The sequence below is a fragment of the Colobus angolensis genome, unplaced genomic scaffold, assembly GCF_000951035.1.
Source record: "Colobus angolensis palliatus isolate OR3802 unplaced genomic scaffold, Cang.pa_1.0 Scaffold396, whole genome shotgun sequence".
Lineage (NCBI taxonomy): Eukaryota > Metazoa > Chordata > Mammalia > Primates > Cercopithecidae > Colobus > Colobus angolensis.
Window position 1 is genome coordinate 941497 of NW_012117332.1, and position 25122 is coordinate 966618.

General features: G+C 51.3%; 1 protein-coding gene across 1 annotated transcript in view; it reads left to right on the plus strand.

Annotated features, from left to right (window-relative positions):
• Positions 1-16384, plus strand: part of GMDS (GDP-mannose 4,6-dehydratase) — a 529055-nt gene extending 512671 nt beyond the window's left edge. The window contains exons 11-12 of the mRNA XM_011955134.1: positions 15640-15708; positions 15949-16384. Of these exons, the coding sequence (XP_011810524.1) occupies positions 15640-15708; positions 15949-16011 (132 nt within the window). The 3' untranslated portion in view covers positions 16012-16384. The remainder of the gene's footprint in view (positions 1-15639; positions 15709-15948) is intronic.
• Positions 16385-25122: the final 8738 nt, after the last annotated feature.

The following is a 25122-nucleotide window of genomic DNA, read 5'->3' on the forward strand; positions in this document are numbered from 1 at the left end:
GGCTGTTGGGAACCAACTGCATGAGGAGGGCTGCAGATTGCTAGAACTGAAGAGTGATGTGGGGGAGCCTTGGGCAACAGTGCTGCAGAACTGGTGCCATGGACTGGTACATCCTTCAAGGGTCTAACTGCATTCCCTGGGCCCCGGTAGAGCCGTCACTGACTGTGCACTGGCAGGAGCTGCTGTCTGTTGGGCACTTACCCAACATCAGGCCTGATTCTATCTCTGATCTTTAGCATTGGTAGATATCATTCAACAGGCCTATACATAGTGGAACCTAAGCCCAGTGAGGTTCAGGGCATCCAGGAAGTAAGTGGCAGAACTGGAATTCAGCTTGGATCTGTGTTTTCATTTTGTTTTGTTCTGTTTTGTTTTGTTTTGAGACAAGGTCTGGCTCTATCACCCAGTCTGGAGTGCAGTGGTATGATCTTGGCTCACTGCAACCTCCGTCTCCCGGACTCAAGCCATCCTCCTACCTCAGCTTCCCAAGTAGCTGAGACTAAAGACATGCACCACCACACCCAGCTAGTTTTTGTGGAGATGGGGTTTCGCCATATTGCCCAGGCTAATCTCGAACTTGTGAGCTCAAGCGATCCACCTGCCTTGGCCTCCCAAGTGCTGAGATTACAGGCATGAGCCACCGTGCCTGGCCTCGCTGGGATCTGACTGCAAAGCTCAGGCTCAGCTGGTGATGACTGCTTTGCACCTGGGGGTCCACATTCAGCAAACGAGAGAGTTCCACTTGGCCCCCAGCCATACCAAACACGGCGGTTCCTGGGAGGTTCTCTAACACCACTGGGTCCTTGAACAGCCGTCTGCATCTGGACTGTTAGCCTTGCACTTCACCTTCCTACCTTCTGCTCATTCCTCACAAGCCAGCTTAGGGAAAATCTTCTCTGGCAAGTATTTCCCAAGAGCCCTCACTTCACTGGCCTGTGAGCCCCTCCTGTGTCCCACTGTGAAGGTAGCTTAATCCTAGCACTTCCCCTAGTGGGAGAATGCTAGGCACGTCACCCAGTGTCTGTTTCTGCAAGCGTCTCAGTGGCATCCTTAACATGGCGTGTTATCGAGGCCGCCACCAAGCCCTCTCCTCCGCTCCTGCTCCTTTTCAAGCCTGGGCCCTCTCCCCATATCCACAGGTACCCACCTCCTTCTCTGCTAGCCTGCCCTTGTTACCTACCCTAGGCACAGGTACCTGTTGGAGATCGCCATCTGTGTCAGTCTCCATCACTGACCTTGAGCTTCTGGGCTGACTGCATGAATGAATAATGTTGACCAGGGTGGAAGAAGAGTTCAGGGTGTCTCTTTCTGAACTCTCACTATCCAGACTCATGAGCTAAGTAGCTGTAGATAAAGTCTTCGTGTAGCTCCAGACTCACTCTACTCATGCAGGTCCCATTGACATGGTCCCCCTCACTCTCCACACCCTAAGGAATATTGGTTAGTAGTCATGGTGGTGGCCTGAATAAGACCCAGAGAGTTCTTTCTAACTTTGTGAGCTGGGTTCCTCTCATAGAAAAGAACACTCTAAAGAGGACAGATACCAAGCACAGGTCCCTTGGAAGTGTCCCACACCCCAGATCCCATGTCAGGTGGCGCTGAGTGTTCCCTGCCATCCTCAGAAGCAATACTTCCTTGAATAATGCCCCCCAAAGCCCAGTCCTGCCTGAGGAAGTCTTCTGGGAGTCTCACAGCCTCATAGTGTCGGGGGCTGGGGGCTGGGGCAGAGAATCCATCCATGGGTGCAGAGCCACTGGCCTGTGTTTAAGCTACTTGTAAGTATAAAGTTCAGGATCACGACCATCCTGATGGCACTCGAGGAGTTGATCTGTGTTTTCGAGAAAGCTACATTAATTAACCGAATCAAAGATGCTTTTTCTTCAGCCAGAGTTCCGTCTGTGAAACCTTTCGTCTCCAGCTGGAGAAACACAGTGGAATTTTTGTTTTGCTCTAAACCCAAGGCTGCATCAGGGTTTTTTAATGTGGGACTTTGACATGAAGAGACAGACCCATGCTCGTTTCTGCCTGGTGTCTCTCATGCCCCCCACCTTTGTTTCTAACTCTTAGGTTCCATTCCTGTCTCTGCTCTAATCTAACCTGGACCTCTGTAGCTCAGAAGCATATTCTCTCTCTTCTGTCCATGTTGTTGGCAGATTCTTTCTTTACACATCTCAGCCTCTACCTGGTGGTGAACGCGTGGCTTTGTGTTTATTGTTACCACATAACTGAAGAGAGAAGACTCCCAGGGGAGGTGGTCTAGGTTAATGGGCTAGTAACCTAGTCTTTGGAGTCAGAGAAGCCTGGGTTTGAATCCAAGATCCACCTCGAGTGGCCCAGGGCAAGTTACCTACTTACCAGCACCGCCGTTTCCTTGCCTCCCTCGTAGGACTGTTAGAAGGCTGAGGGACAGGGGCGTGTTGCTGCTGGTCTAAGGGCCCTCAGAGAACCCTTGCCTAAACTGGTAAAAAAGCCATCCTGAACAGCAAGTGCAGGGACTCACTGGCCCACTGCAGAGGGAGCTCCACTTGTGAGCCTTCTGCATAGAGGCCTCTGTCCCCACAACAGTCTGCAGTAGGTCAGGCCACTTGATTATGATTTGTGTTGGTGGGGAACTTGCTTCCCCCTTGTGCCATTATTGATGTGTTATGCAAGTGCCTCAATGACGTGCTCCACCCAGGGCAATAAGGTGCCACAAGTGTCCACTTTATAGCCACGAGATAGCATAAGCACCCAGAGAGCCTGACTTGCCATAGGTGACAGCTCCCCGAAAGTCCAGCCGTGCTTTCACGGGGGAGAGTTTGAATCAGTAGTTTCCTCGGGGCCTTGTTCAGCACACCAGAACCAAGTCTGACCTCCACCCTCCAGGCCACCGGCCTCCTCACAAGTGCTGCCTGCAGGGCCGACCAGGAAGCACACGCCCGGCTGCGGGACTCCTGGGCCTGGAACGATGCCTGGAAAGGCCTTACTGGGCAGAGGTGCAGGGCGACCAGGGCCAAGGGAGGCCTCTCCACCACCCTCTGCCACCTGACAATGTGCTGAGTCACCCGGCTCCCCCAGACACCTGGCTTGACTCAGACTCAGTGCAGACAACGAGCCAGATGGAGCCCAGCTGGGACAGCTTGAGTCCTACTGCTCTGCTGCCACAGCTGCCATGGAGCCATGCCTGGCGCTAGGCTAGGAGGCACAGTGCGGGCTCCCCAAGGCACAGAAGCAGTCTCAAGGTGTTATGCGAGCACCAGCTGGCCTGGCAGAATGGCAAGCAGTAGCTTGGAGAGAGGCCATTAGAGTTCTTCCAGTCCCAGCATTCCCCCACGTGTAGGTGAGGCAAGCCCAGGTTCAGAGCTTGTGCTGCAGGGCCAGGCCTAGGCCTCACCTCTTCTTCCTGCTGCCCTCCATGCCATTCCCATTCCCGCACAGAACCTTGGGCAGGTGAGGCATGGGCAGACCTTCCGGGGCCCGCTGGTGTGCATAAGCATCAGACTTGCAAGGACATAAGCGCAGCATTATAAGGGCTGCCTGTGTGGCAGCCAGTGCCCCCAGTCCCAGGCTCATAGTGTCAGTCTAGGCCCTGAGCTCTCCAGCCTGGGGCCTCATCCCTCCATGGGAGCCTGTTCCTCCACGGGGGCCGCATCAGCACCGACCTTCCAGGCACCTTCAGGATGGCCAGAGAGGTGTTGGTGGCTGTGTTCTCACATGAGTCTTTGATCATCTTGTGAGTAATCTTCATGCTGCACACTTGCTGGTGTAACAGTTAAATGAAGTGAAAGTAACCTTGAACTGAATCCAGGTGTTGATTTTTGCCAAGCTTCAACCTCAGGTGAGCCCTTGGTCAGCCCTGGCTCAATCTTTATAATGTCTGTCTTCTCCAAACTCAGGAATCCCAAGCCCTTCAGAGTAGGCATTACTTTGCAAAGATAGGCCTACTTTCTACACCAACAGGCTTTTTAGAATTGATGTGGCCAGAATTCTAGAACTATCCCACACTCTAGGCCACCCTTGTCCCTCTTTCCTGTGTTTATTTGGAGAGCATGTTGTGCACATCAAAGAAGAGGTTCCTGCTGGTGGTTTTATCAAATTACTGAGCAAGAGAAGCACCAAAGGGATGCAGACATTCCTGGAACAGATTACTTGTGGCACGCGGATCTCATCCCTTTATTTCTATTTCTGCTGATATTTTGGAGTGTCTCTTTTCTGTCATCTCCTAGTCCTCTTTGTGATGAGGAGGGCTGCCACGGTGGCAGGTCACTCTGGAAATGCAACGTAGGAAAAGTGCCTTGTGAGGAAAGGGCTCTAACCAAACAGTAGTGTCCTAAAGATAGCCCCAGCTGAGAGCAGAGAAGAGCAAGTCACAGACGCAGTGTTGGAGGTGCCGAGGCCGGCCCTGCTTCCCTGGAGAGGCTGTGGGTTATGTACAAGGCTGTAATCGGTTATTTCTCACATTTGGATAGAGCTATCTTTTCCAAAGCGCTCTCACATCCACGAAAGTATCATTTTAGGCAAGTTGGCAGAGTATGAACCAAGCTCTGCAGACGTGAGGGCCACACTCCCCGTGGGCTTTGCACGGCACAGACCCTCAGCCTTGTCTGTGAGGCTGGCCCTGATGGCAAACAGAGCACCTGCCAAGGGTTGCCACACAGTGTCGCACTCAGAGTCCCCACCAAAGCTCCCATCAAAGTCAGCCTGATTATTTTCCACTGCATTTTCCTGAAAGGATGTTATGATTTTCTCGATGTTTGGTGGCTGGCGATAAATCAGGCTTTTATGATGTCATGTGAAAGGCCCCCTCTCGGACTTCCTCCTGCCGCAGCCGGAGGATGAAAGTGGGCCATGTTGGTTGCGCAGTGGACACAGCTTGCCTTAACCCTTTCCTTGCCTGTCCCGTAGACCAGGGTCACGGAAGAAGACAAGCTGTTTCCCCTCAGCCTCCCTTTCACAGGAGCATAGCCAGGACATGTGAAATGGAGCTCCTTTCTTAGAGCTAAGCAGACTTTCTCAGCAGAGAGGCTTCGGCTTCAAATCAGGATCAAAACAAGAAGGCGTGCTCCATGGAATGATATGAGAGATCACAGGTGATTCTCTAGAAGTGATCTTTTGAGAGTCCCTGTTCTCTCATCATGAAATGAGAGGTTTCCTGAAAAAGGAGATGATATGCAATGCTGGCAGGGCTGTGGCGAGAGGCACACGCAGACTCCACTAGGAGAACTTCTTTCCTGGCATTGTTGATTCATGGAATGTCTTTGAAAGCAACAAAAAGGTTCTCATTCAGACAAAAATCCTGGGAGTTCTCTGTCAGTCCTCTTTCCCTCACCCCCACCTCCAACCCCAGGGAGGCCTTTTCTGCTCTTTCTCCAAGATCATCTCAAGTGCACCCACGCCTTTCCGTCCCTATGTCCCCACCCGACCTCTCGTGTCCAGGCCGCCATCTTCTCTCACCACATCTGTGGCTGGAGTCTCTTAGCCGGTCTCTCCCCCTGCTCTTGCCCCTCTTTCTCACCCTCAGGGCAGCATCTGCAGGCATCTTTGAACTCATCCATCGCAGCATATGCCCCGGTACTTAAAACCCCCTGTGGCTCTGAGCAAAGCCCAAACTCCATATTCGACGTGCTGGGCCAGTAAAGGATGGAGTTCAAAGTAGTGGGTTCTCACTGTAAATGGGTGAACTTTTACACCGTGCACACGGACACAGAGAGACACACACCCAGAGAGAGACAGAGAGAAAGACACATACGCACAAGAGTAACGTAAAAATGTTTTCAAAACTCAGGCAAGTTTCAGTGCTGTGCCTCATCCTCTTGAGAGCTACTGGGAAAGGAGAAGGCCCTTAACCAGCAAGAGGAGCTCAGGGTCACAGCTTCACTACAGGCAGGAAGAAATGAAGGGTGCAGCAGCATCTCAGTCGGCCTCAGAGGCTGAGTGTGTCATCATTTGGCCAGAAGAGGGGCAGCCCTTTCACAGCACACCCTAGCAGGTGCTGGAGTAGCATTGCCAGGTTACTGCCTCTGGCCTCTGGTGATCCCTAGTCTCCATGTCTTTCAGGTGCAGTCCTGACTCTCCGCTGCAGTGGCCTGCACCTGAGTCGCCAGGTGCTTTTAGGTTAGGTGGCCCAAGCACATCAAAGAGTGGCAGATTTTCCAGGGGAGGAGGGAGTCGGGCCATGCAGGGCAAGAACGACTGATCCACCTTTTTAAAAAACACTTACAGCTAAATGTCAGTTTACAGTCAGTTCCATACTTTCAAAAGTTGGCACCAGAAAGTCAGACTTGTAAACTCCATCAAGTTGAGGTAGCCAGCTTTCCAACCTCCAGCCACAGCCTGCAGGCTGTAGGTGCTCCAAGGCACAGTCACTGTGACAGCACAGCAGAGCCTCGCAGCCATGTGGCTTTGCTGGGAAAGGCCTGGGCTCCATGGCAGAAACCACCAGGGATGCCAACAGCGCCTGCCTCTGTGTCCCTCCCAGCCTGGTGGTCATGGGTTCCCCTCCCCCTCACTCTCCATGCCCAGTCACAGCAGCCTTCTCTCCAGGTTCCCTTAAGGCCTCTTTACCTGCAGTGTCCCCAAGAGACCCTTACACCCCAGATCTTTCTGTGACCGGCCCCTGCACATTGTGCAGATCTCTGATCCAGTCACCTCTGAGGAAGGCCTCCCCGCCCAGCCAGTCGAGTGCCCTCCCACCCTCCAGCAAGCCAGCCCCTCTGCAGTCGCTCCCTCATGCTCCCATCAGCCGAAACTCACGTCTCCGCATACTCTTGTGCTGTCAACCCCTAGAACATGGACTTCATGACAGCCACAGCCTTCTCTTGTCCATGTTTGCTTCCCCAAGGCCTAAAGCAGTAAATATGTGGCAACAAGCAAGCAAGAGCCTGTGAAATGTCTGCAGAAATTGAGGGACAGCAGAGTACAAAATCTTCTACGCTCTGTTACAGCTGTTCAGAAAATGATGATCTAAAACTAGAGGAAGGGTTGGGGTGCAGGGTAAAAGCTGCAGGTAAGTATCAAAGAAAAACGAAAACAGCCCACCTAAAATATTGTATCTTCATCCATGATGTTACTACAAGGAATTAAAAGAATCATTTTTCCTGCATTTTAGTGATAAATAATAGCCTTGATAGAAAGCCTGCATAGGATGAATTAGAAATAGGTCTAGCTGCTTTTCCTGTGCAATTTTGAATTCTCACACAACTTTGCAAGCATTGCTGTCCCCATTTTACAGATTTAAAACCTGAATCTCAGAGGTATTAAGAAAGAGTTAAGTGGTTGAGCCACTTTATGATTCCAGGTCCCTCCAGCAATGTCTCCATGTTGGTTGTGTCTAAGAATTTTTTTTCTTTTAGAGGCAAGGTCTCATTCTGTCACCCAGGCTAGAGCACAGTGGTTTAATCATAGCTCAGCGCAGCTTCAAACTCCTTGGCTCAAGCAATCCTCCCACCTCAGCCTCCCAAGTAGCTGGAACCACAGGCAAGTGCCACCACACCCAGCTAATTTTTAAAATTGTTTTGTAGCGACAGGGTCCTGCCATGTTGCCCAGGCTGGTCTCAAACTTCTGGCCTCAAGCAATCCTCCTGCCCCAGCCTCTCAAAGCACTGGGATTACAGGCATGAGCTATCACATCTGATCAAATTTTAGTTTTGAGATAAAATCTATATACTGTGAAATGCACAAATGTTGAACTGCAGTTTGATCAGTTCTGACAAATGCACGCACTCATGTAACCGACGCTCCTATTCATATAAGGAGCATTTCATCACTCCAGAAAGTTCCTTGGTGAACCTTCCCAGTCAGTACTCCTCCCCTGTCCTCCAATCTCGTTTCTATAACCACGGATGCCTGTTCTAGGACCTCACATACAGCAAATCATACAATATGGACTCCTCTGTGTCAGTTTCCATCCAGCATTAAGGTGATATTTCTGTATGTTGATGCCATCTATTACTTAGAGACCTCTTTGCCTCTCAGATTAATGTGTGTGAAGTGTATTGCTCACAGCACATCCTGTGGAGGGCTTTGTCCTGTTGAGTGTTGTGACTGCTGGACTAGGAATCCGCAGAACCCAACCACTAGATGACTTTGTGACATTCCCAAGTACTTGGCTGAAATACCTCTGCAGATGCATTTGGTATAGGACTGTGTTCCTCTCGCGAAGATATGAAGAAGTGCCAGGTGACCATGTAGTATAGACACCTGACAAAACCCCGTTAGCCTTCCTGTGATGATGGGTGGCCAAATGGGTGATAACAGAATTACAATAAACCTAAAGAGTCGTCATCATGCTCATCTCCTCTCCATACCTCTCCAAAAACTTGCTAACAAATATCATAGTAATTGTCTTAATCTTCTCTCCAATGTGAAAGTCCCCAGAGGAATGGCCAGAAAGCAAGAATCTGGATGTGGTCAGGTGTTTGACTAGGCCTTGAGTTTCTTAAGAAGTGGCTGAGGGAATGAATGTTTGGAGGAACCTATGGGTATATGTTTGAAAGACCCTGTTTGAATGACCCTATTATGTTATTTATATTTGGATTGGGGAGAAGGAGGAAGGGGAGGAAGGAAGGGAGGGAGGGAGGGAGGGAGGGAGATGGATTACTGAAGTGAGGTGTGTTGAATTGGAGGACTTAATATACTGTATACATTGAGAAAACCACAAAGGAAAAAAATCCCATCTATATTGTACTATGTAGTACTAATGTCCAAAGCAGTGGTGGTGGTGGTGCTATTGGGGCATTTCTAAGAGGTGGGTAGATTTCCTAACAAACTAGAAGGAAACAAGCTTAAGGAAAATTACCTTCCTCTTATGCAACTCAGGATACCCTGTGGCCTAGGTAGGCATTCCTAGATGAGAAGGTGCAGGGTAAAGATAAGCCAGATGACAATTACTTTAGCTTTTACCTCTGAGATACTTTGCTTTGCACAGAACTTTCATCTCTAGGAAAGAGGCCGCCTGCAACAGATACAAAATCTCTTAAGTTGCATTTTGAATGTGATTGTTTTGTGGCTTAATTAGCTGATGTCTATAAAGCGCTTTGAGGGTACAAAGTCCTAAGTGGCAAGTGCACAGCAGCCTGCCTCTTGTATCCAGGGTGCCACTTGCCAGCAATGTCACAAGAGTCCCTAATCGGTCCACTCAAAGGTGCTTTATCTCCTGTCCTCAGGGTTTTGCCACCTCATTCCAGCATGGATAAATCTTTACACCCTAGATCCAGTTATTAACAGCAACCAGTAATTTCCAACCAAGATGGTGCTGGCTTTGAAGCCTGGAATGCTGAGGTCACTGACAATCTTATCTCCTTTTCATTAAATGGCCCCTGCATTGCAGCTGTGAGTCAGCCACTCCCCATCTCAGCTAGTCAGAATGGAGATCAGTGAAGTAACCGGAACTAAGACGACTCTAGTTACAGTAATTAATCTAGCTTTCCCCGGGTTGATGCTACTGTAAGCACCAGGGATCAAGAAATAAAGCTAAAACAAAAAATTAATTCCACGATTGCAATTATAGATGTAGAACAGGTACAGACAGACACAGCACCTTGTAAATATGTATGATGCAAGATGACATCCCCAAAGTCTCATATGGTTATTTCATTTAAAGAAACCTGTTAGACACCTACCTATGAGTAGGCAGCTCCCCAAAAGCTTCCCAGCGCAGCTTCTGAGAAGTGCTTTCCTCTGCTCAGCTGGCTCAGACTGCTGCCTGGCTGAACGGGGAAGGCCTCAAAGTTGCACAGGGCTGGACAGGGCAGAGAGCGGGCATGTTCCTGGGCTGGGCCCCATTCAGGAGGTGGGGACGTGCTCCTCTATCCCAGTCAAAGGCCAGGCAGCCAATGGGCAGGGGGACGCGGCCAGGGCAACCACCTGGTCTGGGAAAAGGAACAAGCTTTGGGGTGGCATAAACTGCATAGGCCACGTGCGGTTCATCCCATGGAGGAAAGAGGACTGATGCACTCATCTCTACACATCTCCAGCATGTCTGCTAGAAAGGTCTTTCTCCAGAATATTTTTTAAAACTTTGTTTAAAAGAAAGTTAACTTGCTTAAATCCTGTATTTCTCCTAAATAATTATGTTGTCTGTGTAGCTTATAGAGCCCTTTTTTGCCTAGCTACAGTTCTTGTTTTATGTCAACTATGTCAACCATATTTTTTAAATATAAATGAAAATGATCCATTTATATATAGGTTGCACTATACATGCCATTAAGTTCTCCTTTCATGAAGTGAGCACCTGTAATTTTTTTTACCACCCTATGCTTTATTGACAAGTAGGCACATAATGAAGGCCGTGTTCTCATTTACTTTCCACGAAAGCTCTATGGACTTTGCCGCTGGTATCTGGGGCATGCATATGGATGGATGCATTTCTTTCCATTTGTTTAGTAGTGCTTAACAGCTGCTGATCCCAAATGACAAAATCTACCAACTGAGATCCCATCAGAAAAGTGGGATCAGCAGAGGGGTGCTCAGAGGATTTTAAAGTGCCCATTAGGCACCATCCAGGAGGACTGGACCGCACATCCTGAGTCATCTAAGGAGGCTCCCAGCAGAGGTGACAGTGGCGACGGTGGGAGTGCCCCGTGGTGGTTTTATTCCAAGTCTACACCATTGCTGATTGCCACACAGCAGCCTCTATAAGGGTGGCCACGGACGAGGCCGTGGTGCAGGGCCTGCTCGAGCTGTTCTGCTCCCTCTGCCACTTCCTCTCCACTGCCTGCACCCTCCTCGGGCCAGTGCTGACTGACTCCATTTCCCTGAGGCTGCCTGAGCATTGTTTGAGCTCTGCCGGCATTCTGTTAGCCTCTGTTGATGGACAGTCCCACCGAGTCCGCTTCCTGAGCAGACAGGACCGCCTGCTGTTTTCTTCTCCTCTTATCGCGCCTGTCATTAAAGGAGAGGTCTGCCTTCCACTTCAGTTTGTGTGGATAGACAGCAGTGAGGGAACAGGGGCAATGTTCATTACCGCTGTGAACACCACAGCATTTCTTACTGCCCGGACATTCGCTCCCTTTTTGGGAAGGATTAAACCAAAGGATAAATTCGTGAGCATGTAAGGCTTCAAGCTACATCCAGGAAGACATATTGTGTATTGCAAGTTTTCTCGGGGATCTTTCAGAATTCATTTTTTGTTATTTCCCAGTCTCATTCTCAACTCTCTGGAATCTTGACTAGGATACTCTGTGCGACTTGCGAGCTTTTTCCTGAGGCTTTTTGTTGTTGTTTAGCAGCTCTGTCTTTCTGAAAAAGAAACATGACCCCAGAGTCAAGCTTTCCTGTTCACTCTACACTGGCAGAAAGTTGGATCGAGAACCAAATTCATTGGCATTCTTTTATCCCCTTGGAACCTGAGCTATTCCTCAATTTTGCTTTTCTAAGAAAAGTAGAAGGGGGGAAAAAAAGAATATTAAGTGCCACTCACAGCTCTGTATCTTAAATTCCTGAAGACATTTCGCCAAGGCTTTCATCGGTCTCGGCTTTTCCTTATTAACATCCCCGTCCATACATCTTCTCCTATTTATAGCACTCAAGAGTCAATTTCTTCCAAGAGGCACATTAGAAATTTAACAATAGTCTGCCAAAAGATCTCATACTCTTAGAATATTTCTCCACCTAAACATGTTCTTTGCAAGTCTTATAAGCAGACCTGTTGAGGAAATGTGGCATCCGACATCTAGTTTGAACTAAATATTAACGTTTTCCCAAAGCAAACTCAGTGAAAAGGGGAGAAAATGAAATGAGACTGTGAACTTCAAAAAATCATCCTATGTGATACAATCTGTTTAATAGCATTCCCCACGATCGTTTTAGAGAAAGTGGTATGGAGCTGGGAGTATCAAAGGGAATGAATGTGTTAAAGAATGATCAAAATAACATCCGGGGAAGGAATGAAAACTAACCAGTGTGATTTTAAAGCTGCGTTGTTATCTAGATGGAGGAGATCTGAGGAAAGGGACCTGTAGTTAGGGTAGAAGATAATGGCACATTATGGTCTCTCCTTTTCTGGAGTTTGCGTTAACTACTGTGGGCTCAGAAACTGGCTTAATGACTTTTCCAGCATTTGGTCTGGCTTTTTATCAGTTCACTTTAACAAGAGCATAAGCCAGGAAAGCCTAAAACATGGCTGCAGCCAAACATGCCCTCCTCCATGCTGCTGTTTGCAACTCCGTAGAAGTATGTGTGGATGGTACAGCTAAAGGACAGCTCCCGAAGGTCAAATGAATACACACGGTCCGTGAGTCAGAAATCTGAAGGGCCATGTGGACCGAGACATGGCTCCTGCTGTTTTGCTGCTGTAAAATGCTCAGTTAAACCTAATTGAATTTGACAATTATAAATGACATATTGAAACCGTATAGTTCACCTAAGGAATAGCAATGAAAACAGTGAAGATACCAGAAGCCAGAGTTCAGGAAATGTCATATTCACATAGAAATACTGTAAATTTTTCTCAAAGCTTTATTTTCTCTTTTTTCAAGAAAAGCTCCAGACCACCCAGTGCACGAAGTCCTTTTTGGAAGCTGTACGTAAAATCATCACTTTCATTCGGCTTTTGTCATACTAAGGCTGTAAGCATATGTATAATGAAGGAACTGAACCGTCAAAAAAGAAGAAAAGAGCACAGCAGATAAGCTCATGCTTCTCTCTTGTCCTTAGGAGCTGATTATACTGTAGTGGAGGAGATTTGTGGAAGTTCAAAAATCTTTAAGAGGGAGGTAAAGATTAAAGGCACGTGTATCAGGGCCCGCACTCCCCTCTCACTCCTCACAGCTCTGTACCTGAGCATGGCAGTTCGGACCGTTGTATGAGCACAGCATCCACCACCTGATTTCTTCTCAGCCCACAGGAAGCCTTATTTAAAGAAGGGAATCCATGTCGTTGCTCTCCACACAGGCCCTCCCCACGCCACGTTTTAGGTGTGTCCTGTGCCTAGAACCATGCGGAATGAACCATTGACTGTATCTTTTCTATAAATGACACAACGGGAAGAAATAAGAAATTCCTTCAGGAACAGTTAAGTGTAAAACAAGCTGGGATGCTCGTCATCTTTCCTTAAAAGTTGATTGGAACATAAGCTTACTGCCCAGTCCAGATGTCAGTCTAGGAGCAGCTGGCATAGAGAGCCGATATTTTGTTCTAAGGGGACCTCATCCTCTTTCTTCCCAAGGTCTCTTGCTCTAATTAAATTTCAGGGAGACAGAGCCTTGGCAGAAGGTTAAAGGAAGCAGCTAGACTGCAGTATTGGAGCTAGGCTCAAAACTAAATTGAGAAGTTTAACTGGGTTCGTCTCTGGTTTCAATGAAATACTTTTACAGTGTATGGTAGCAATGTCTGTTTCTAAGCCTTTGAAAACCATTTTTCTTTTTCCTTAATGGTAGTTCCCTGGTTGTTTTTATACTATGAGCTCCTTGTAGAAAACTACAGGAAACATAATTACAATACAAAGCTCCATTTCCCAAGCCTACCAAGATTATTTGAAGCCAAACCGGGTTTTAGGGTTTTGCTAACTGTAAGTTCACAGCCATGAATTGCATCCTATGCCGTGCTGGTTGATTTACAGCCAGTGTGATGTGATTAAACAATAACCATGGTTCTCCACACCATCTAGCTGCTCTAGGATTGAGAGAGGGGAGGGATGGGCTGCGTGACTCCACATCGCACAGCTTCCTCTGGGGAAAAAGAAAGAGTATCTTTGTGTGACGCTTATAGCAAAATAGAAGCCTGTAGAAATATATACAAGTTTATTTAGGGAGGGGAAAGAAAAATAAATTAATTTGTTTTTCTGCTTATATTGCTGTTTCCTTGTAGCGCTATGTTAAATTGCTAATTACTAATTTTTGTATTCTACTTTTCCTGAAGAATCTGTATATGGACTTTTAGGGCCAGCAGAAATAATTTGTTTTAGTATGATTAACACTCTGGGGAGGAAACTGGTACTTTAGTGTATTGCGAAGTGCAAAGCGTTTGAAAAAGTAGTGATGGATGATGAGAACGAGAGGGAGAGTGGCCGTGTACTCTGCTGCAGCCCTGTTTCAAGCCCGCGGGTGCAGACATTCAGTAGGATCCAGACAGCCTCTACTCTAGAAGGCTTAGCAGAGAAGGCGAGCTCCAAACCCAGGCCAAAGCAGGTCCCGCCCCTGCCCTCCCGACCTTTCCCGTCATGAATCTAGAACAAATTCCCCCGCCTGCCAAGTTTCAGGGAAGTCTGAAGAAAATAAGCAGGAAAGGCTTTCAGTGGCAGCTTGACTGTCTGTTACTTTCACACGATGAAACTCCTTTTAGGCTGTTCTTTAATTTGTATGTAGCTGAAATAGAATAATCGAGTATTTCTCTCCTTCGGAATGGGCTATTTTCGTACTGCCTTCGCATTCTGTTTATTTCGAGGAATTACATCTTATGTGTTATTTGATGAGTACATTTGTGTACGGAAAAGCTAAATATTTATCTCACTTCTAACAGTTATGTATCTCAAAGTCTTTTTTCTTTCTTCCCTCCTTTCCTTCCCCTCTTTCTCCTTTCCTCCTTTCCTTTCTTCCTTTTTTCCTATTTTGTAATTCATCTTGAACTCATCTCAATCTTCAGGTAAATCAGTCTTCACAGAGCTGTAACAAAGGCATTGGTGAGCAGGGGCTGAGAGCAGGATTAATTTCTTCTCCACTGGTTTGGTTTTAGCCAGCCTTCCTTCCAAGGACGCCTCTTCAGTAGATGGAAATGAAATGCCCTTGTTTCCTCGGGTGGAGCAGTTGGGGAAAGCGGGAGAAGGAACGCACTCCCGGAGGGCACAGTGGCGGGCAGTGCGGGGTCCTGCAGAGCTGCTGGCTGCAGCTCCGTGCTGGATCGTGGAAGGACAAGTGGGTCGAGATCAGCATTTTCTTAGGAACAGAATCGAACCGAGTAGCATAGGGGTAGAATAGAATAGACTGTCTATAGAGTTCCTGGACGCTAAGGCTAAGTATTGCTTCGTGAAACTCCAGTTTCGTTTCATGAACGCGTGTGTGTGCGGGAGGCCATGTGAACTGACTTTACTGTGGGGACGAAAAGCCCAAAGCCACCGCCCAGGAAGAAACATCCCTGGCGCATTAGAAAGAGGGTCGCACGCTCCCACCGAGACAGAGGGGTCCACGAGTCCTGGGACCTCGCGCCCCACACCCCAAGTCCCTTCCCCGCGGGGCTGCTGGCTCTGGGTAGGACGGGCGCTTGGCGCAGCCAGCCCTGCAGCAGGAGCTGAGCGCGCGGGGCACGGGCAACTGGGAGGGGCGCCTGGTGATTTACTCACTTCCCTCCTAGCCGGAGAAGTGCAGTAATTCGAAACAGTTCTCACAGTAGTGTCCCTGACAACTTAATGTAAAAAAAGAAAAAGAAAAAGAGAAAAAAGCATTAAGAGCCCAAGGGACTCCTTGAGGAGAAGAGGGGTGGAGGTGGCTGGGGCGAGCTGGGGATGGATCGCTGTCACCGTCCTCACGGCCCGCACAGCACCTTCTTAACCGCGACCTAGTGATTTACAGCGCCGAGAGCCGCAACTGAACGCGCGCAGCAGGGACCGACAGCAGGGAAACCGGAGCCTTGTGCGCTCAGAGGGAGCGGAACGGTGGGGGTCCCCGGGGCTCGGGACCTGCTGGCCCCCGACCCACACCTGCTTGGTCTCCCCCTCTTCTTCCCTAGGACTTTCTGCAGGGCGACTGCACCAAAGCGAAACAGAAGCTGAACTGGCAGCCCCGGGTCGCTTTCGATGTGAGTATCTCTTAGGGCGCAGGCCGCCCGCTGCGGGGCCCCGGGCTGCAGGGTGACAGCTCTCAGGGTCGGGCGCCTGAGGCGCCTGCGATGCCCAAAGCCCGGAGGGCGGGGTGCGGGAGAAGTGAGGGGAGCTGGAATGAGGGACGCGGAGGCCTCTCTGGGGCGGACACCCGGGGTGGGGTGGCACCAGGAGAGAGTGGCAGAAGCTCCTCCCTCACGCCCACCCCTGTGCTGCAGGAGCTGGTGAGGGAGATGGTGCACGCCGACGTGGAGCTCATGAGGACAAACCCCAATGCCTGAGCACGGCCGCGGAGCCCGGCCCGCCACCCGCCCTCCGGCTTTGACAATCCCCGCAGAGTCGCCGGTGCAGACGCACTGTGGGGATGGGGAGGGGCGTGCCAATCTGCGGGTCCCCTGTGGCCCCTGCTGCCACCGCGCTGTCCCGGGCCGCAGGAGCGGGCCGCCCCGCGGAGTTTTGTAGCAGCCGGGATGTGACCCTCCAGGGTTTGGGTCGCCTCGCTTTTGTCGAAGCCTCCTCTGAATGGCTTTCTGAAATCAAGATGTTTTAATCATATTCACTTTACTTGAAATTATGTTGTTAGACAACAAATTGTGGGGCCTTCAAATTGTTTTTCTCTTTTCATATTAAAAGTGGTCTTTCTGTGAACTGGCATTTACAGGGTCGCTGTGGATGTTTTCTCCAAGTTATGAACACGGCTATAAGGGTCCCCAAACAAAAACCCCACAATCCAGGCCTTTGAATGAGATCGCTGTGGTCAGGCCTTGCCCTGTTTTGAGAAGCCCTTGGTGGGAGGACTCCTGCAAGGCTAAGGGGGCGGGGGTGCGCTGGGAGCCTCCTCCTTAGTCTTTGCCTGGGACATTTCTTTCCCCTCCTGGTGACAAGTCACTCTGGAAACCCAGTTCCTGCAGAAGGGAGGAATTCACGCCCTGGCTGGTCTCTGCTGACTATAATTAGAACCCAAGGTTCTCACCATCTGAAAAGAAGTCTTGAGAAATGGAGGGGGGTCAGAAGAAGAAACTTGAAGGTAAGCAAATACTGTTGGAACATTCCATGGCAAAGCCCCCGGGTTACCTAGAGGTCTCTGAGCCTGTGCCTTTCCTTGTGGTCTAGAATCTTTCACACAGTGCTGCTTTCCACCCTCTTATTAGTACCAGGTCACTTTTTAAATCTAAGCTTAATGTATTCATTCAGCCATTTATGTTAAGTGCCTAATACACGCCAGACATTGTGCTTATGCACTTGAACGACATCAGCGTTAATTTGAAGTTATAATAAAAAGGTTTAAGGCTCAGCCTCAGATCTTTGGATCTGGTTTCGTTGAGCGCATCGTTGAGGTGGCCTGGGTGAGACCACAGGTGTGTGCTCCTGAGCTGTGTGTGGTGTACAGCTACAGGTAGGCTGACGCGCAATGTGCAGTATGGCGTACAGCTACAGGCAGGCTGACGCGCAAATCCCACAGGCAGCGAGCAGGGATTCGTGCACAGGTGTACACCTCTGCATGAAACTCACAGTATTTTGCCCTAGCACAAATTAGGTCAGGACACTTCTCCCCCTCACTCCCCTTCCAAGCAAAATAAAATAAAACTTTACAGCAAATGGAATTCCAGCCTTTGCACATGTGTGTGTGAGTGTGGGTAAACTATTTCTGAACGTCTTCACAGGCAGGTTTATGATCTGGGGGAGGACCGAGTCTCCAACGGCTGGCGCAGGAGAGAGGGCTCTTTGTGTGGCTGCCCAGTCGCTGCGAAAGCATGCTGGCCGGGCGGCCTCGCCCTCGATGGAGCAGAACTGGGGGGCCTGAGCTAGCCCACCCGCTCCTCAGAAGCTGCCCCAGGACTCGCCTTCTCTGCACTCCCAGGCGGGATGCTGCTAATTGGAAACATATGGTTGCTGGGAGGCCGGGCCTCCGAGCCTGAGCGAGATGGTGGGCACACACACAGATATATACTCACACGGTGTCACACATCGGCTCGAACACAAACATCCATGCACATCCATTCACAAGTGCACATACACTCCACAAACATGCCATCTCACAGTCACACATTCTCACAAACACTTGCAAACCCAACTCCCAAACCCACTGTCACACATCCTCCAACAAATCTCACAAAGAGTCAGGTTCCCTTTAGCCTTGACCCTGATGGGCAGGCACCCCCTCTCCTCTGACCACCGGAACCTCCCTTCCCACACCCAAGAGACACCATTCCAGGGGCCCTCAGGCTTGCCGTGGCCCTGTTTAATTCAATGTTGCTTGTTTGGACACTTAGAAGAGATTCTAGGCAGGGGTTTATAAAACTCCAGTTGAGCCATGATGTTGAATTCTACTTCTCCAAATAGATGGCAGCATCCGTGTTTGAAGGAAACCAAAGTATTTTTGGTTGCAACCTTCTCACTGCTCCTGCACCCTGAGTAATGGAAGGAGCGGGAGTTCATTTGACTTCCTGGTGTATGTGTTTAAAAGGAAAAAAGGAGAATAGATTTACTTCGACATTTTTTATCTATTTCTATAGTGTTATGAGAGAATTTCATTTGGACGTCCTTCAAGACAATTCCTATTACAGGGTTTCTTCTATCTTAAATCTCAATTAAATTTCAGTGAACTTATTGTTTCCTGCTCTGCCAAATTTTGGCTATTCGTTTCAAATGTTATAAAACATCCTCCACCTTGATTTTTTTGAAGGAAAAACTGAGAAAGTTAAACCTTCAGTACACTCACATACCATGGCAAAGCAGTTTTGCCCGAGTTTGTGCAGGAGGTGCGTGGAACCCGGGCCTCTCAGCGGCCGTCTGACCCGCAGGCCAGGCCCCATCGCGGGCTCTCTGCGCTGCCCTTTGTCTTTAAGGAATTACGAGCGAGCTAGGCCCAGCATAATAAACCTGTCGCACCTCTGCAGCTGTTTAGGGGCGCAGGCTCAGCCGTGCAGGCTGCGCGACCTTAAGGGAGTGCTAAAGGGCGTGGGCCGCTGGTGCTGCGCGCAAGATGGCTCCTTAGGAAGGCCGGGTCCGCTTGGCCTCGGGCGCTGGCGAGGGGCGGGTCGGCGTGGCAAACCCTACAGGCATGGCTTTGGGCTCTTTTTCGCCGCTTTTAGTCGCCTTTCTTCTACACCAACACCAGGAACCTCGTGGAACTTCTGGCAGCCAGTTGGAGGGCTCCTGGCAGATGCAAGGAGTGTTATTATAACACTAATGTGTTATTAGAGCTTGGAGCAGGCAACACTTTAAACATTGACTTGAAAACTACCTGAAATGTATTGTTTACAAGTAACTTTTTAACACCCCCCGCCCCAAGTCTCAAAGCACCCTACGCACTTTATTTGTATTTGGGAATGCCTACCGGGTGAATTCTGTTTTAAGGTGCAGGTATTTTCTACAACTTGCAGCTTTGATTGGTACGCAGGTGGCATGGAGGGGTGGGGGCAACGCCCATCTAGGTTTTACAAAATGAGTGTCCCTGTGTGTGCGTGGACGTGCCTTACAAAGAGATCTTCACGTCCGTACATGCCACCCGCACCCTCCAGAAATTGTGGATTTTCATCACGGGGGTCGCTAATACTTTTAACAAGCGCCAGCGGCAATGGGGACAACACGGTGCTGGGAACTGGCCCGCCGTCCACAGTGTCCCTGAAAACACTCAGGGTCTAGGCCTGATCTCCAGGAATTGGAGGAGGCGCCCCCGCCCCGTGCCAAGCGGGCCCGAGGCCCGAGGCCTCCCCGCTCACACCCCCGGTGCCCGGAGCACGTCTTCGACGGGCCGTGATGTCGGGGCTGTTACTCGCGACTGGACCTCGGGCCGTGTTGCTATCCTCGGCCCCCGAGCCCGCCCAGGGGTCTGCACGGCCCAGGTCTGAGCTGCGGGCTTCTCCTGGGGGGCGCGCTGGGAGTGAGCTCGATCCCCAAAGCCCATTTCAACGTCCCAGGTATGACAACGACGGCAGGGGCAGGCCACCCACCCTCACCCCTTCCTCGGCTAGAGCGCCTCTGCCGGGAGCCGACGACCGCGGCCTGACCCCAGGCCCCACCGCCCACTCCCGGCTCCCGCCCTTCCTCCACGGTCAGGGGTCAGGTCACACACAGCGGACGCCCAGTTCTCAGCTGCCCCTTTGATCTCCGAATTTGGGAGCCAGTGTGTCCGCTGAGCGTGCACGGCCACGGGCCCTGGGACCCCTTTGCTGCTGCGGGGAGGAGCCCCGACGGCAGGTGGGAAGACCTGGCTTGCCTGCGTCCCCCGCCCCCCAGCTCAGGCGACCCGGGGCGAGGCTCTCAGCCCCTGGGCTTCGCCGCTCGGGTTCCGAGGGAGGGGCCGGGCCTTCGGGGCCGCAGACCCGCCGCCGCGCGTGCGCATGCGCCGGCCGCGAGCCCCCGGGTGCAGCACTGGGCGGCTCCGGCCCGCGCACTTGTCCAGGCGCCGCGGCTTAGCGCGCCCCAACCTCCAGCTCCGGGGAGAGCTGGGGCGGGACTGAAGCACCGTGTTCATCAAAGTATCCCCTCGCCGTCCGCAGCCCTGGCCTCGCAGATGCTCCAGTGCGCTCGGGCGCACGCAGAGACTGGCGCTGCAGCCTCCGGGCCAACGGCACGCGAGCAAAACTGGTTGGCAAACTGGGACACGCAACAGAAGTTGGGGCTGCACCGACTCTCGCCGCTTCGGGGGAGGCATGGGCCCGGGCAGGCCTAGGAGGAAGCCGCACAGCCCGAGGCCCGGGCGGGAGTGGCGGGCCGCGGACAAGGGAATGTATATTTGGAAGGGGTCAGGACCTCGGCTGGAGTCTGGCTTTTTATGGCGAGGAAGCCGACTGGGAAGGGCCTTCTGGCGAGGCTTTCCTGTTGTGCCACTTTTCCCCGGCGCGGGGAACGCGGGGCCGCCCGGGGGCGGGGGAGGGGGCTTTACCCGGCGGCTCCGAGGACTCCACTATGGGGTCGGGCCCGTGGGTAGGCCCGCCCAGGAGCCAGCTGGCAATTGCAGCGACTGTCACGTTATGCCGCTGTCACCAAACACTTACTATAAATCACCGTCCTGCGCCTCCAGGAGAATCCGTCGAACCTGAGAGGGGGAGGGGGATGGGGGGCGCAGGAAGCCCCACAGACACCAGGACATCAGCCCCTCGAGTTCTCTCTGGGAATCTCTAGCACCCGGGCTGTCCCTGGCTGTGGGAACCACGGCGGGGCGTCTTCCTCCTAAGCTCTCCCGGGGACCTCGGGCGCGCCCCCTCGCCCCTGGGTGAGCGCACACTCCTCCACGCGATGGCCAGCACAGCCACTGTGAGGCCCCGCCTTGGCCGCATGTGTCCTTTGCGAGTGATAATAATTAAAATCGCTGGAATCGCAAGGAAGCCCCTGGCCCCGGCTCCGCAGCCGCTGCTGTCCTGAATGCCGCGGCCTGGCCCGATCCACGAGTGAACGCCCGGCTGCAGACCGAGCGGGCCTACCGGACTGGCGCGGGGCTCCGGGGACAGGCCTCGCAGGGCCCTCCTGCGCACCGTCCGGGACGCCGATTTTGCCGACTTGGAGGACAATTTTTGTTTTCACTCTACCAACAGATTTTTAAAAATCCAATGGCCGCTGAAACGTGCTTCTCCCCCACCCCCGCCCCCCGTCCGGTTTGTACGTCTGTAGCCATTAACGAGCCCCGGCACAGCCTCCGGGACCAATGACCTGCTTTTATACTGAAGGAAATGCGGAGGCCTTAAGAGTTAATGGCGCTAAATGTGTTGGTTTTCCTGCTTTTTCCCCGGGGTAGGTAATGGGAGGGGGGATGTCCCTCTCTCCACCTCTTCCCTCCCCTCTCTTTCCATCTCCCTCTCCCTCTCCCCCATCTCAGGATCTAAGTCGTCCTCAAAGGTCTCCAAAAATCTCCTTCCTTTCCCAACCTTCAGTACATGGAACCACATCCCCATCCCGCTGGATCCCCTCCCTGGAGCCTCCTCCACCTCTCTAGGCCCTGCCTGGGGTCCCACCACTTAGGTCAAGCCAGAGGCCTCACTGCCTGGTCCTGGCTCCCGCTCTGATGCTCTGATGCTCACTTGCTGGGCTCACAAATTGCTCTCCCATGCCCACCCAAGTAGCACCAAGCTGTGTTGACTTAGGGGGTCAAGGAGCAGCCCACTGAGTCCCCTCAGTAGGAGCGGCCTGTGGTGGCAGCTACAGGAGAGGATGGGCAGTCGAGTCCTAATGACACCCATGGGGACCAGTGGGCTTGGAGGGACCCATGGACAGCCCAGAGAAAGAAGATGCTCTTTGGGAGAAAAGGAGGCATCCTCTGGACCGGGAAGGGGCCGGGGAGAAGCCCCACCGAGGCTTGCCAGGTCACCCTCCCAACCCCAGGCAGGGAGATTCCGAGCTGGGAGCAATTCCAGGCCCTCCCCAAGGACCACACAGACCCAGCCTCTTCTCTCTGGCTGTGTCTCCCAGTGTGAGCTCCAGCCTTCTCCAGGACAGGGCCAGGTCTATGTGCAAGGAAATTCCAGATCCTACTGCATCTCCCATAATACGCTCAATATGCTGCAAATTTGAAATCAGTGAGGGAAAAAATCAAGTAAACAACCAAAAAAATAATATAAACCAGAGGGTTTCTTTGGGGCCAGGGTAAGATGGGAAAGGAGCACAACAAAGGTCTTAAATTGAGCCTTACGCTCTCGGCGCTACTTTGGTTTCCAAGAAGGTGGATATGGTACATTTTGCTCAATTTTCCACTCGTAATCACGTTGAGAATGTTCGTGGAGAAGCTGCTTTCATTTTCCTGAATGGGTTTTGGAGCTGGAATTCATTTACTTAAGTATTGTTTCTTTCCCGGCCGACTAGGACCTGGAACCTGCCGGTCAGGCTGCAGTGTGGCCCCAAGTCTGTCCAGGCCTGGGTGCAAGCTCGGCATCAGGGCTGCCTCCGGCCCATCCCCCAGATGGTGCAGTGGAGGGTAGGCATGCAGGCCCAGGAGCTGGGCTGGGAGTGGGGACATCCGGGAGAAACTTTGGGGCCCCACAGCCTTCTGTGGGGGCAGGAAGGGAGAAGGATGGGGAACAGTGACAGAGACACAAAGACGCACAGAGCCTAATGGTTATAGTAGATTCCCACCAAAAAGGGGGAGATGGGTTAAAAAGGGGTGGGAAATCAAGGCCACAGAAGTTCCAGACAAGAAGATAGAGCCCCAGTTGCAAAGGAAGACATTCGGTTAAGGTGGGAGGGAAATCGTCAATAATAAAAGCTCTTTGCAGGGAACATTTTGACTTTGTTATAAATGGAAATAGGAGATTTCAGAAAGTAGGTTTTCTGAAGCTGGCATTTAGGACCCCATGGCAAATCTCAGTGGGTTTCTCTTCCTGCCAAAGGGACATTGTCGGAATAAATTAAACTTCCCTGTCGGGAACTCTCCTGAGCTCCCCTCTCAGATTGGTGGGGGGAAGACTCTGACACAGGCTCTTGGTCCCACACCCCAATCTCTCTGCTTGGCTGAAGAATGGCTGCCCGCACACAATCATATTCTGTCCTGCCCAGCCAGCTTTATGACTTGGCCACCATCAATCTTCTCCCTAACACGACATTTGTTTATGACGGGTGGGAAGGGCTAATGGCTTCATGAACTGTCCGTGAAATGCCTATAGTGGAGAAGGCCCTGCAATACCAGGCAGGCCCAAGGAGCAGGGGACTCGGAGCTACGGTCTGAAGCAAACAGCCCTGGGGGCCCTCACAAAGGAGAGCCCCTCTCACAGAGCTCTTAGAGGCGGGGCAGGGGTAGAGGTAAACTGTCACTCCAACTTGCCTTGCTTTGGGTGCCGCTAACAGCCTCAGAGAACACTGGTGTGGGTGCCTGAGGCCTGATCAAGTGTGGACACCTCTTGTCCCTCCCGGGCAATCTGTCCCAGCAGCCTCAACCTGCAGAGGGTTCAAAATCTCCTGGGTTTTGCACCATTAAGAATAAAACTAATGACATTCCACCTTAAAAACGGAGACCCTTCCTGCCCTATGTCCTTTACTGGCCTATCAAAGTTAGGGAGAGCCCAATAGGACTATAAGGCACCCTTGTTTCCTGACCCTTGTTTCTGACCCAGCAGGAAACAGCCAGGAGCTTGCAGGCCACCAGCACAATCGAGCCTTATTCCTTTGCAAGCATCGATTATTAATGACACAAATTTTGTGGAATAATAAATTGTAAAACGCATGCTTGTTTGCACTCAGTCTGGTGAAAAAGGTCTGCTAACTACATAACCCTGGAAAATTCAGCACCGGTTCCTCCCACACATGCAACATGCCAAATGCAAGACTGCATATGGCATGTGGCATGCTGGGCATTTATGTACTCATGGCATAAATTGCTATTAAAATAAATGTGCCAATTTCTACATAAAGGACAAAATACTTATTCTCCTAAAGCTTTTTACAGAGGCTATTTTAAAAATTAGCGGATCCCGCGCCATGGATCTGGATTGCCATCACAGGCTAATTTCAAAATGTACTGGCTATTAGTTAAAGTATCAAGGAGTTTTTCTTAGAATATTTCACAGGAAAATTATCCTTATTCCTAAAACAGTACAAACCAAACTTTCAAACCTCTAAGGAATAAGTCGTTCCACGTTAAATAAGGTTGGCAGAAGTTGGTTTTCTTAAATCGGACGTGAGAATCGGAAAGGTAATGTACTGATAGTAGGAGACATTACATAGATGTGGTTTTTAAAATCCGAATAATGAGCAGAACTTCTCTCCTTCCACTCAGCATAGCTTCTAAACTTGCACAGGCAACGGGTGCAGAAATGACTACGTCATGTATGTTTAACACAAACACCTTCTTAGACACATGTATGTTTCATGCCTAATTTTCAAACATTCGAATAGAAGAGGGTAAAGCAAGTTGCTAAGCAGCTTTCCTGGAGCACGCCTGTAAACATTCTCGACCTCTGGGCCGGGGGCTCCTCCCCGACCGCAGAAACCGAAGCACCGCGCTTCACCCCATACCCGCTTCCTCTCCTGCAGCTGGGACTGGAGACCCGCAAGGAAGGACAGGGGCTGCTCGTGGCCCACTCCTAGGCAGGCCAGACACGGAAGGGCCCCCAGCCAGGAGCACGCCGACTCTTTCCTTCTCCAGGTCACCCCAGCAGCTCGCTCCCGCCGCTGGGAACGGTACGGAAAGCCCGCCCAGCTCTGCAGGGCCGACCTGGGCCTAGGCCGGGGCTGACTGCGACCGCCACCTCCTCCGGGCCGCAAAGCCGAGGCCCAAGGAGAGTGGAGAGTCGCAGGCACGTGTGGGCTCCGAACACGCAGAGTCCGCCGCTCGCCCAAGGCCTTCTGGCGTCCTTGAGGCCGAGCGACTCTCCGCACGGCCGCTGCCAAGTGATTGGTGGCCTCTGCAAACCTCACACACTGCACGAGGACGCAGCCCTGCCGGGGAGGCCGCCTGGGGC